This window comes from Crassostrea angulata, chromosome 9 (assembly GCF_025612915.1).
Source record: "Crassostrea angulata isolate pt1a10 chromosome 9, ASM2561291v2, whole genome shotgun sequence".
Classification (NCBI taxonomy): domain Eukaryota; kingdom Metazoa; phylum Mollusca; class Bivalvia; order Ostreida; family Ostreidae; genus Magallana; species Magallana angulata.
This window is the reverse complement of record NC_069119.1, coordinates 2,763,393-2,776,546: the sequence shown is the minus strand read 5'-3', so window position 1 is coordinate 2,776,546 and position 13,154 is coordinate 2,763,393. Positions and strand designations below refer to the sequence as shown.

The window sequence follows — 13,154 nt, the reverse complement described above, 5'->3', positions numbered from 1 at the left end:
CTGTCCTAATGGGACTAATACCCCCGCTAGGCTAATTTCAAATGGGACAAATAATTGAATTGAATAATAATTAAGGTTTGGAACACATACCAAAAAAAATTTCTAGAATTGTAAAAAAAAAAAAATAATTAACAAAGAAAAATTAAAATCAAAATTGTCAGAATTTCACTGTAAATACATATCTATAACAGTAATACATTTACAAATGTATGTATTTGATGATATATTTTTTTAATTCAATTGATTTAAAGAAAAACCAACAAAATGACAATAACCCCTCTCTTTGCAGTGAATAGAAATACCGGTAGCCAAGCAATGCTCTTCTGTTGATAAAACTTTCAATATCTTTCTAATAAGAGTCTTGACAGATGCAATTAGTTGTTTCAAATTTTCCTCACTTTCTCCTATGGCACAATTGAACTCCATATCAGAAAATTGATCCCATAGGACTATGATTTTCTTTGATGAGCTTGTTAAATTTAATAAACTCCCAAAACATTACCATAATTACCATACTATGTAAAAATATGTAAAAAAAGAAAATTTAATATTACAAACAATTTTAAAATTGCCATAACACTACAATCATATCAGTAATTTTGAATTTCATTTAAATTAATGCCCAATAGGGTCACTTCATCAAATTACTTGACAAATAAATTTAAACAACCTCTAAATATAGTTTAACTTCTTTATTAATAATTATATTATTTATTTCCTTATAATGATAGACCTTTTGGTTTACATGAAACAGTTTTAAAATAGCCCAAATACATCACCCATTTTACAGATTATCAATTTCCTCTAAACACATGCTCCATCTGAACCATGGCTCAGATAATGGCTCCCTTGGGACAAATGAATTCAGCCACACTTGTCTTTGATGTTCTCATTAGCTCCTAAGAATTTATCATTGACAAACAAAACTTTGCATTGTCAGTTGATAGAATACTTATAAAAAATATTTTTTTTTTTATAAATTAAGACATAAAGACAAAAAACTCCATCTGGATGTATTCATATAAATATATTTTAGAGTGTTTTCTATTAATTAATTAATAAAATCTGTAAGGATTACCTCCCTTACTTTTCAACATTACTATACAATATATAGAATAAGGAAAATGAAAACTGTCATAAAATCATTAAATCTTGTCTGATCTTAAAAAAAATTGCAGGTGCACATCTTCAGATGGTGTTCAACATATGTACAAATTTTCAAACTGTTCCATGCAGTAATAAAAAATTCTATAGGGGGGACAAAGTTGCGTCTACAGACAGACGGACAGACGGACAGACGGACGGACAGACAGACGGACAGGGTGAAACCAATATACCCCCCTAAACTTCGTTTGCAGGGGTATAAATATCGTAATGGATCTGCAGACATTCGATTTTTTAAGGTAAAAGTAGTTTTCCTTTGTAAATGGAGTAGTTAATTCCGATAACTTACCTTGGAAGAATGATTGTCTGCATCCCCGCCATACAGATCAACATCACCAGGGAACAGATCATACTGCTGCTGAAGGCAAAGTCGTTGGTGGACTGGTACTGTCAAATATATCAAAGTCATGAAAGTACTGAAAGCTGTCTAAAAGATACTGTCAGATACTGTTAAATGCAATCAAAGTAATGAAAGTACTGAAAGACTGTCAAAAAGAATCATAGAAATGAAGTACTGAAAGCTTTCTAAAAGATACTGTCAAATAGTTTTTTTAATACAATCAAAGTAATGAAAGTACTGAAAGACTGTCAAAACGTGAGACAAAATAATGAAAGGGCTTAAAGCTGTCAAATAGATAAAAAGGTCGTTATTGGACTGGTACAGTCAAATCGATTTAAGGTAATGAAAACACTTAAAGCTGTCTAGCTAAAAAATCTAGGATAACTCATTTAAGTGTCTATGGTTCTGATTAATAAAGCAGTAGAACTTTTTAAGGCAATGTCATTGGTGCACTGTTACTGTCAAATAGAATCAAAGTAATTAAAGTACTTAAAGCTGTGAAAAAAATCAAATAAATGAAAGTTCTGAAAGCTGTCAAATAGAAACCGACAATTAGAATTTTAAATAATGAATGTCTAATAATAATAATACATAGTAGTTGGTGGACTTAAACTGTCAAATAGAATTAAAGAATGAAAGAACTGAAAGCTGTCTGATTTTAAAAACTTGGATAACTCATTTTAGTTTCTAACGTCTTTGATTCATTATTATTAGTTTTTATGTCGTTTTTGTTAAGCAAGTTCTTAAGCAATTCACTTTCAAATTACCTTAACTTCAAAGAAATAAAAAATATGAAAACAATGTGTTGGTTCAGTCTTGTCATTGCCATGGAACTTACGAAACCTCAAATCTACGTATTTTTCGAAAACAATTAAAAATTGATGTCCTCAGATAATGATAAAACTACAAAAACAATATAACCGATGAGGTGTACCTGTTTCTCCTGGAAGGAGCTCTTGAACCTGAGCGTGAAGCTGTTGACCTGCTCGCGCTTCTCCTTCTCCAGGTTCCGGGCCTTGAGCGCCTGGGAGATGTACTTGTTGGCCGACTCTGTGGTTGTCTGCTGTTTGGACGGACTCCGACTGAACGAGAGAGAAAAAAAACCTACAGTTAACACATTGCACTCCTTTATAAGACCATTTAAATCAGTAGTAGGCATCCCATTGAATACAGACCACAAGAACATATTTTTTATAATAACTGTTCATGAAACTATGTTTTGATGTAATGCATCATAAGATTGAGACAAAATTCTAAATAAAAATATTAACGTAGTCATATTTTTTCTATATAAGATGTATAACTATTGACAAATTTTTTTCTACAAATTGATGTACTGGTAAATTTTTCATAAATATATAATGAGTATGTGAAGAAATTTCTTAAAACTAAGAATGAAGCGATCACACAAATGGACGCTAAAACGCTAATGCCAGCGTGACTTAATATTGCTACAACAGTAAACATACGTAATTGATTATCTGTATAATCATTTCTCCTCAATTTAATCATTTTAAGGTGGAAGGCTACATCGTCAAAACATGTCTGACTTCCGTTCGAAACGCCATTGTGTTCCGGATTGATAACATTATGTCGTGGTACAAAATAGCTATACACCGTTTAATTGAACTCTTCTAACTAAGGAGGTGAGATAGGAATGAAATCACCAAAACGCTTAGAAAATATGTCAATTTTCTTCCTGTTTAAAGCTTTTAACTAGCATTGATTATCAGCTGTTTTTACGGAAAACGTGGAATCTAAATAATATACCGTTTCCCTGCTCTGCTGCTATTGGCAACACATTTTTGTCATGTCATCTGCAACAGACGATCATACATATGTGGCGGATTATCGATATAGGTAAGCAGATGTCAAATTTTCATTTAAACATATGTATGATGAATATAAAACGAAAGTACCGTAGTACGATCTCTTGAATTGATCCTAACTTCCCAAATTAAAAAAAAAACATTTGCAGTAAAAGACTTTCACTGAAACTTTGACATTAAACTAATGTATTTTGATTAAAATAGATACAACTAGGTAGCAATAGCAGTGGAAGCCCGGATTTGCAAGCCAAATGAGGGAAAGACATAATTCTGAAAAGGAGCATGTTTTTCATTTCCACACATGCATGTGTATCACTATGGACATCTAATGTATGTATTAATATGCGTATGGTTGTTGTTTATAATTGCTATTGTATATAAAAAAGTAAAAGGCAATTTATAATATAATTAACTACTAATATTTTGTTCTGAAGAGTTAAATATATATAATGCATTCATCAATAATATGATTTTTCAGCTTCAAACATTATCATAAGCACTACTTATCTTATATCTACATATTTAGCATAAACTTGTTCCTTTTTTAATTTTTCTTCGTGATTTTTATTAATTAAATCAAAGGCCGGAACGGCCACAAAGGCGTCAAGCTGACATTTTCTTTTATATAGAATGATATCAATAATTTGAAATTCTGTACTAATATATATAGTCGTTTATCAAATAATATTAGAATAAAAAAGGAAATGAATTACGTTTTGTGCTGTTTCAAAAACAATCATCAGTATAATTCGTTATAAAATATGTAGTGATGAGTTTATAATACAATAACTTATCATGGTTACAAAAATCGAAGAAATTTCAAAGTTAAAAAAAAATTATTATTTTCTTTCTGCTTTAAAAAGTCTTTGCACATTTCACAGGCTCATAATTTGAATACATTAACAGTGTGTCCCTAATTATAATAATAAAACATACTTTTATTTATTTCAATTCCCGTTTGAAACAAGATTACCTATGCTATGGTTGTTTACAAACAAATCCACAACACGTGCTATCTAAAATGCTCGACCAAACCAACTGCATTATCGTGTTTATTAATTGCAACAAAATCTCTAGATAAGTTTATCGCTTACAATTATTTTGAAGACCATGCCCGATAACAAATACATTTACATATCAAATTTTATTTCTATCGGGCACAGTCTCCAATCAAAATGTAAGCGATAAACTTAAATAATATTTTAGTGAATGTTTACATTGCACCTTATTGTATTCATCCGCCATTTCTTGATTAAGCAAATTTATACTAATGCAATGAGTTGTCAATAACCAGGGAGGCAAAGTTGGGTTTCTTGTACACAATTTAGTTGAATAAAAGGAATACAAATCTTGCAATACGTTTAATACTTCAAGGAACTTATTTTTTTATGCGCATCAAAAAGGCGGTGCAGTGCATGAATTTTTGGACGATTGCCAATCCAGACGATCGCTAGAAGGCTGCCGAGCATTAGCTCGACGCCTTAAAAATTGATCCCAAGATATTTGAGACCATGTAAAATAAAGAAAGACAACTCTTAAACAGGATCTTTCATACCAAGATTTTTGCAATAATTAAGTATTTCCTTTAATTTTTCAATTTCATTCAATTTCTTTTCTTCATCCCATTCACCAACGAATATTGTTTATATTTTCAGGTTTTTGTGGGATTTTGTCCAGCAGTTTGCCTTAAAAGAATTTTTTATATTTTAGTTTCATATTTATGTGGATTCCAATAAAAATCATACAAACTTCATTCATGATTTTTTTGTTTTTCATTTCTAAACTTAATAACATTTCACTTTCATAAGAATTTTAAAACAGGAATGTTTAAAAATTTGATGAATAAGGGGTTTTCTGGAACCAGACTGATATTTTAAAAATTCTCTAGAAAATAGTGTATTGTATTTTGAGGTATATTATTGTTGAATACTGTGCCTAGTATTGGTAACAAATGCATGCAACAAAAATCTCCTACACTTATTTGGTGTAGAGATCCACCTTAACATGTACAGGTCATTGATCGCATACCTCGACTGCCCTTGGAAGGCCTTTCTAATTTTGTCTCTCACAGAGTATCCGAAGTTCGACTACCAAGAAAAAATAAAGGTCTCATTAGTACATCATCTACATATAAACTCATAAATTATCTGTTTTGTGTGTTGATTATTACATCCGACATTTTTTTCAATAAACTGGGTTCGATTCCAAACAGGAATAACACATGGTTAGATACACAATATTTGACACACCTTGTCTTGAAATGAGGTTGAAATAAGGTTGGTAGGAAGTGATATGGTATAACATGATCTTAATTATATTGACTTTAGCTTCGAAACACTGCTCTTTTACTTCAAATGCACACGAGTGTCGTTTACTGAATTTTGATTTTTATCAAATTTAATTAAGTCTATGACTTTTAAAATGTCGTGCACTTAACTTAATTTAGTAAAATAAAAGTTCGTAAAAGACACGAGGACAATTTTGCAGTAATTGACTAAAAAAGATTTTTTTATAAATTCAGAAACACCTTTTCTTATCACGTTTTCAAACAAAAAAATTGGCTGATTACACATCAGGGAGTTGCGTAACTTTATTGAAGCCTGAAATATTAGAGCTCGGGGACAACGATATTTACAGGCAGCCGTGTGGGAAATCAAGACAGCACCGGCCCGCGCGCACTGATCGATTAGTATGTTCAGTTGACAGGGAAAAAAAGGGTTACTTTAAAATTCCTGTCGGAAATTAATGGCCAGATTACAGATTAGGAATATATGCTATCATGCACGAATTCACTTTGTGTGGTTTTCAAAGCCAGCGAACTTAGAGCAGAATTGTTTTTCAGCAAGTTTCGTTTCTAAAGAATATATATGTTTTTAAAGTAATAAGGAATGTGAATTAATTTTCTTTTTTGGAGAAGTAACACGTACGGTTTATATTAAACTTCTAAAAATATTTTTATATATTCTTTTCCTTTAAGAATGATTAACAATGAATTCTAGAATATCTTATGGTATGCGACGTTCCTACAATGCTTTTCTAGATGTATATTTTTGTGATAATCAAGTCAAAAACCAACCACATCGTGGAATATTGATTAAGGTGCCTCACTACACCTTGAAATATTCTCTCAAATCAGCAGAAAATTACTTTGATAATGATAGATAGCATGATGGATAAAAAGTATATGTGTCAAATAGGCGAAAAAATGTGCAATTTTAGATTTAAAACAATGATATTTTCAAAACATTTCATTCAGTAAACATGAACAAAAGCCCCAGGCGGATTCGAACTCATGACCTGCGGTTCACAAGCCTGATGCTTTAACCACTGAGCTATTATGATATACATCTGAATCGATTGATACGTCTTAAAAAGTTTAAGTCTCGGTGTAGTGAGGTACCTTAAGTGATATTACTCCAGTGCGAGTTAACCATAATGTAGTAAAATAACACAAATGTATTTCTGATATTGTGTATGAAAATATGCCAGATGAAACCTGTGGTTTGTTCTTTATTTCAAGAAAAGGCAATCTATTTAAAATTAGAATTTCTATCCACTCCCCGGTTTTCGATAAGCCACGGTTTTGATTAGATTGGCAAAAGGTGAATGGTTTATATAGCTATAACAGAAAGTATTGAACACGAACTCATGTAATCATATTCTGCAACTTCGTGATACATTCACCGCGAAAATATCGTCATTTTGTTGATCATTTTTGACAATGATGTAAAATAAAACGTGTAGAGAGATTTATCATACATGTCATTATATCTGTCTATTTTTGAGGAATCTCGACACCCCGTGACTTCTACTTTTTATGACAACGTCACAACATGGCGATTTGAACGCATTATCAAGCAGTTAAGTGTTTATAACTGTGGCGCAATGGGGGTAGCTTCAATCTACCAATCCACAGGTCCCAAGTTCGAATACTGCAGGAATTTTCATGAATAACTGAGAATTTTAAAGAAATGAATTTTTCGGATTTTTTTCTGTCATTTTAAAGAGACATGCTAGAAATCCATATCGTTAAGTAATGTAATAGTTCAGGTTTGTATGCAGAGCTTTTCTCAGGTGTATGGAGGACCCTTAATCTACTGTTATTGGTTTTCATAATTCTTTAAAATCATATCAGTTAAGGGCGCAATTAGGCTTAAGTCAGTGTAATCTAACATATTACAATAACATTGTAAAATATATAAATAAATAAGAATTGAATCCTCCTCACCAGCTTAGATCCGGGTTCTTGGCGGTGCGTGTCAGTAGACTGGGGGTTCAGAACATCTGAAAAAGGGATCTCCGCATTAAACCGGATCTGCATCAGGCGCAGGACGATTCTAGAAGTGTTCCGAAAGGAGGGTTTCTTGGCTTTGATCATGTTACTTCGTCCCATGCAGATTCCAGGTGTCTGTAAAGAGTGAGTTTTATTTATCAATGTTGGCTGTTTAATCCATATGGAGGTTGATAAAAGTTAACGATACTTTTTCAGTAATGGTATTACGTCAGCAGAACATTGTAAAGCTTTGCAAGAATGAAGGATTATCTTACAATGATAATGGAATGCACGGTACAGAAGTAAGCGATGATAGTGGCTTTTAAGCGACCGACATTTCACCAAAATCTGTTAATAAATGTCTTTTCTTTGTCCTCTTATTTCCAGGAAGCCCTTTTGTTTGTTAATTCCAATTTGTAAGATATAAGATACATGTACCATAACTTTTTTATATGAGCATTGGCTCATCTTTCTGTAGTTAATGAATAAAAGACTAAATAAAGCGATAGCTGTAGGGTACTTGTACTTCATCAATGACTCACAAAGGTTGACTGTCGGTCAGTACTCCTAGTTTGTAGTGTGCAATGATCTTGATTTGTGGGGACCAGTTTCAGAGAATGTTCATTATTGAGATGAAATTTCATTCATCAGTTTGTGTGTCTAATGAATTACAACTGTAAAAAATATACAGTTATTCAAATTTTATTGGGATTTTCATTTGTGGCAGGGTCTTTATGGTTTAATGGTACCCAATCAATTCACAGCCCCAAGGAATTCTACAGATTCCACAACACATGAGTACACGTGACACAGAACATACGGCTCGTGTTGACACGTGACTTACGTTTCTGGGCGGACTCTCGGTGATCAGGAAGGTCTCTATTCCCCGCTCCTTGAGATAAGCGTTCCGGTCTCCGCCGTTTCCGGGCTCCACTTTGTATTCTTCCGGAAGATGCCGCAATGTCTCCCGTGTCAAATGGACTCGCCTGAACAAGAAAAAAGAATATGCAATGATTATTTAGTTTTTTTTACATGGAATAGCGTTGGAAACTCATTTTGTTTATGGTAAAAAAAAAGTTATATGAAATTCGTGATTAAATTTCTTGTGAAAATTTTACATGGTCAGCTTTGTCTTAAACTAAGTCAAATGTACCCTGGGATTCCTCCGGACTCCATTTGGTTAGCTAGTGTGACGTCATTACTCCATACGTCAAACTGCCATTTTTTCAATCCCAAGACTCCGCTCAGCACCCGCCCAGTGTGTAGCCCCACGCGCATGTTCAATGCCACGTCCGTTCTATCACAAACCATCCTGAAATTTGAGACCATTATTTAAAAATCATTTATGCTCGACTTATTATTATAAAAATGTACCTAAATAATTCATATTAATGTGGTATGTGTGAAAACTATAGTAAAACTTACAGAGAAAAAAAATCAATTGACCTCTAAACAAAGTTGAGGTTATAAATTCTCTGTTGGGAACAAAAAAGTATAAATAAATAAAAATAACAAATATCGTAAATCTAATGAACAAAAACATTTAAGCCATGTAACAAATCTATTTGACATTAAGCACTTTTCAAAACAAATCCTCAAGAAGAAATATACCACAAAGTAATACTGCTCAAAATAGTACAAAATGAAATTACACCATAATTTTAAAAATAATGATTAAACTCGCTAGCGTCTAGATGACCTCAAGCTGTCTTACTTGATGACGTCAATCATGTCGAGCCCCATGTCCACACAGATCTTGGCGTGGTCCTCGTTTGGCTGCGGGACTCCACACACACAGTAATAACAGTCGCCCAGGATCTTAATCCTCAGACAGTCGTAAAACTGTAACGAGAAAGGTCTACGATAATCAGACAGTCGTAGAACTGTAACGAAATAGGTCTACGATAATCAGACAGTCGTAGAACTGTAACGAGATAGGTCTACTGTAATCAGACAGTTGTAAAACTGTAACGAGATAAGTTTATAACAATTAGACAGTTGTAGAACTGTAACTAGATAGACCTACGATAATCAGACAGTCGAAGAACTGTAACTAGATAGGTCTACGATAATCAGACAGTCGTAGAACTGTAACGAAATAGGTCTACAGTAATCAGAGTGTCGTTAAATTGTACCAAGAAGGGTGTGTGACAATCGGTAGAAATGTAACAAGATTGGTTAACGTTATGTATGCAGTCATAGAGAGGGATATATGAGAATCAGACATGCAATCGAAGAACTGTAAAATATAGGTCTACCACAGTCAAACATATTTCATGTGCACGTTTAGTATAATTTATTTTAATGTGTATGTTTAGCGCAATTTAATTCAATCTTGAACAAACATGACTGAATTTCGGTAACAATCGATAAAGATTAAGATACTAGACATAAAGACGCATGTACCTGACAGGCATTTTATCCCTTTTTTTAATGGAAAGCCATACTTCGGCTAGCTAAGCTGTGATATTGCGAGGTGTCGCTGCCTTGCAAACAATGTATTATCTCTTTGTGAAAAGCCATGTGATAACGGAATAAGTTCTTCTCGAAGATGAACTTGAAAACATGCCATTCTGTGTTGTTTATTCGATCTGAGACCTTTAAGAAATCGCTTAGAATGCGTATGCTTGAGCAAAGCTTTGCAGAAAAGATGCGATTCATAGCATATCGTATAAAGATGATGTCACATTCAATTACAAATGAACAATAGTTTGGATTGCGGCGAAACAGTAACTTACTTTTCTTCTTCTTCATATAGTCTATCTTTAACAGTTTTAATACATATTTTTATTAAACCCAATTCAAATGGCGGAAATAAATCTGATGCTAATATCTGACGTCGCAGTGTGATCAAAATACCACAAATTTTCAACCCTTTTATAAAACTTTTAAACCAAAAATAGAAATACATTTACGACTACCGTACTTCGGCGATGCAAGATTTTACGACATCCGTACCTTAGCGAGTCGGTCGAAGCTGCCGAACAATTCATTGAGGACGGTGACCAGTTCCTGTGCCGTGCACTGAGAGGACATCTTGGTGAAGCCCACGATGTCAGCGAACAGAATGCTGGAATGATGAAAAAAAAGTATAAATAAAAATAAACAATATACCGAACAAGCAAATAAATACATGTACTGTAATACAAAACAGTAAACGGTGCAATCATGCGCGAATCGGGATTTTTTTTTATTTGGGTGGGGGGGGGGGGGGTCGATTATTTTAAGTATTTTAATTAACTGCGAAGTCCAAAAACTTAATTCTGTATTTCTATAAAGTGAATTCAAGAAGTTTGATTTTTTAGGCCCCCTATCTAGATCCGCGCATGTTAATGTAAGAAATTAGTTAATAATCTGTTAATAAAATGTGCAGTTTTAAACGGTCAATGTAAATGTTATCTTATAAGTACAGTAAGTTGTAAATGATTTATTTGAAACATGTGCAGTTTAGAACGATCGATGTGAAGAAATATGCAGTCACTGTGGTAAACGGTCATTGTATGCAAAATGTGCAGTGTTGAACAATTTAATTATAGACATACAATCGTCCGTTATACGTCTATGCTTTGAAATACTAATAAATATGCAGTAAAAATGATGAATGAAAGGAAAATGAACAGTTATTGACCTTCAATTAAAAATCGAAATGTGTGCTGGTTTTGGAATTCATTGCAAATAATTGCGTAATGTTTCAAAAAATAACATTCTCGATTTAACGTGATAACATAAAAGTAGTTCTAAAACGATTCAATCGACAAAATGTCAGTTTTCTGTAATAAAATGTTGATCTGGTAAAGCCTCGCCAATATATGGTTCTGAGTCGATCAACTTCAAAGGAACACAGACTTCATACTACATGTACTAGCGACGAGCTCTCTGTGATTATTTAGTCTCCGGTCGGGTATTTTATAAAATGTTTTAGCCACCCAACCAACCCCCAGAATATCATAAGCAGCCTTCTAACTGTTCTAGGGATTCCCGTGAGTCTGTCCTTTAATACTACAGTATGTAATGAATACCTCGTGGGCTCGTAATATGATATCTATCTGTTGGACACGTGGGTTTCTCTCCGGGTACTCCGGCTTCCTCCCACATCAATGACCCATTCACGCTAACATCGGTACCAATAAGGGATATTAATATAAGTTGTAGAATTTGTTTATCAATCGTTGTAAAATAAATAAAGCTCAGTTTTTCAAAAATATCTATCCCCGAGGGTCGTTATAGCGATAAAATACTCGTGATCACATGTAGTTATTTATTCTTCTTCATTTTCATTTTAAAAATATTCTTCATCAATTAGAATTTAAAATGTTCAACTACTTCGTTCCACCACAGAATACCGTCGGAAAATAATTGAAAAACGCAGACTGTGTCAATGGTGCCTTTTTAACACCCCTCCCTCCAGTCTTAGAGGGTCCCTCACCTGACTGGCTCGTAATGGTGGATGTAGATCTTGTGGAACTGCCGCTCGTTGTCTCTCATTGTGATGTCATCCTTGACTTCTGACGCCACGTGCTGCGGGAGCACGCTCAGTAACAAGCGCTCCTGTAGGTGGAAAAAATAAAAACTCAGGCACAAAACAACACACCGGTAGAACAAAATAATAAAAAAAATAGTATAAAAATAAGAGGAAAAAACCTCTCATACGTCAAAATGCAGTTTATAAATAAACATTTTTTGTTCATATTTAAAAAAGGGAATGAGAGATGGTAGCAGGTGTTACTGGAATCCTCGTTACTCAGAAATAATCACCCGTCAAAATACAGCGGGATTAATCAAGGAAAGAATAAGCCTACTTGAAGATACAAAATTATTTTTTATTCTTATAACGACGTAAGAGCTAGCTATAACATCTGTCAAATAACAGCTAAAAAATAACTTCTTAAAAAAATCAATTATCGAGATTTTATGCAACTATTTTTCCTTATATAAAAACATAACAGATTGACGTCTACAGCCCAAAATCCAAATCATACAAAAAATAAGAATGATAAAAGCAACGTCAGCAAAGTTTACCAGTTTTTCGTTTTCCTGTTGTATCTCCTTCCGGGCCGCGATACAGTTGCGCGTGTCCACGAAGGTCTTCCTCTGGGCGCGCTGGGTCACGTTGTTGATGAAGATTCCCGCCACGTTGACCGAGACGAACAGGATGATGTTGGCCACCAACTACAATCAACACAAACAACTACAATCAACAATCAACACAAACAATTACAATCAACACAAACAGAATTAATGTGTGGAGTGATCCGATCAACCGCTATCAGTAAAATAAGATTCTTTGAAAATCATTTGTACATGGCAATAAATTCGTCAGTTATCAATTTTTAACTATAAGTAAATGCTACATATATAACATCTTTTGGAAATGAAAATTCGTTTAATGTTATCCTTCCAATTTGCCTTGTATCAATTATATGCAACATCGTTGTGTACATATATATATATATATATATACACATGTACAGTGTACATGTACTTTGGTTGTGACTGCCATTGTTAAAGTTGCTTGTATGTTTCGATGTACATATTACAAGATATTTAT

At 33.5% G+C, this 13,154-nt stretch overlaps 1 protein-coding gene and 1 long non-coding RNA gene across 4 annotated transcripts in view; one reads left to right on the top strand and one right to left on the bottom strand.

Annotated features, from left to right (window-relative positions):
- LOC128162932 (adenylate cyclase type 1-like) overlaps positions 1-13,154 on the bottom strand; it is a 36,974-nt gene that overhangs the window by 9,233 nt on the left and 14,587 nt on the right. For all 3 annotated transcript variants that reach the window (XM_052826360.1, XM_052826361.1, XM_052826362.1), the window contains exons 3-12: positions 12,626-12,775; positions 12,033-12,154; positions 10,565-10,676; positions 9,321-9,448; positions 8,760-8,918; positions 8,451-8,592; positions 7,562-7,741; positions 5,362-5,420; positions 2,439-2,586; positions 1,454-1,551 (exon numbers count right to left, since the gene is read on the bottom strand). In XM_052826360.1, coding sequence (XP_052682320.1) covers positions 1,454-1,551; positions 2,439-2,586; positions 5,362-5,420; positions 7,562-7,741; positions 8,451-8,592; positions 8,760-8,918; positions 9,321-9,448; positions 10,565-10,676; positions 12,033-12,154; positions 12,626-12,775 — 1,298 coding nt within the window. The remainder of the gene's footprint in view (positions 1-1,453; positions 1,552-2,438; positions 2,587-5,361; positions 5,421-7,561; positions 7,742-8,450; positions 8,593-8,759; positions 8,919-9,320; positions 9,449-10,564; positions 10,677-12,032; positions 12,155-12,625; positions 12,776-13,154) is intronic.
- On the top strand, positions 3,017-5,330 carry LOC128162933 (uncharacterized). Its single transcript, XR_008240739.1, has 3 exons — positions 3,017-3,364; positions 3,538-3,663; positions 4,989-5,330. It is a non-coding gene; the product is annotated as an uncharacterized LOC128162933 (long non-coding RNA).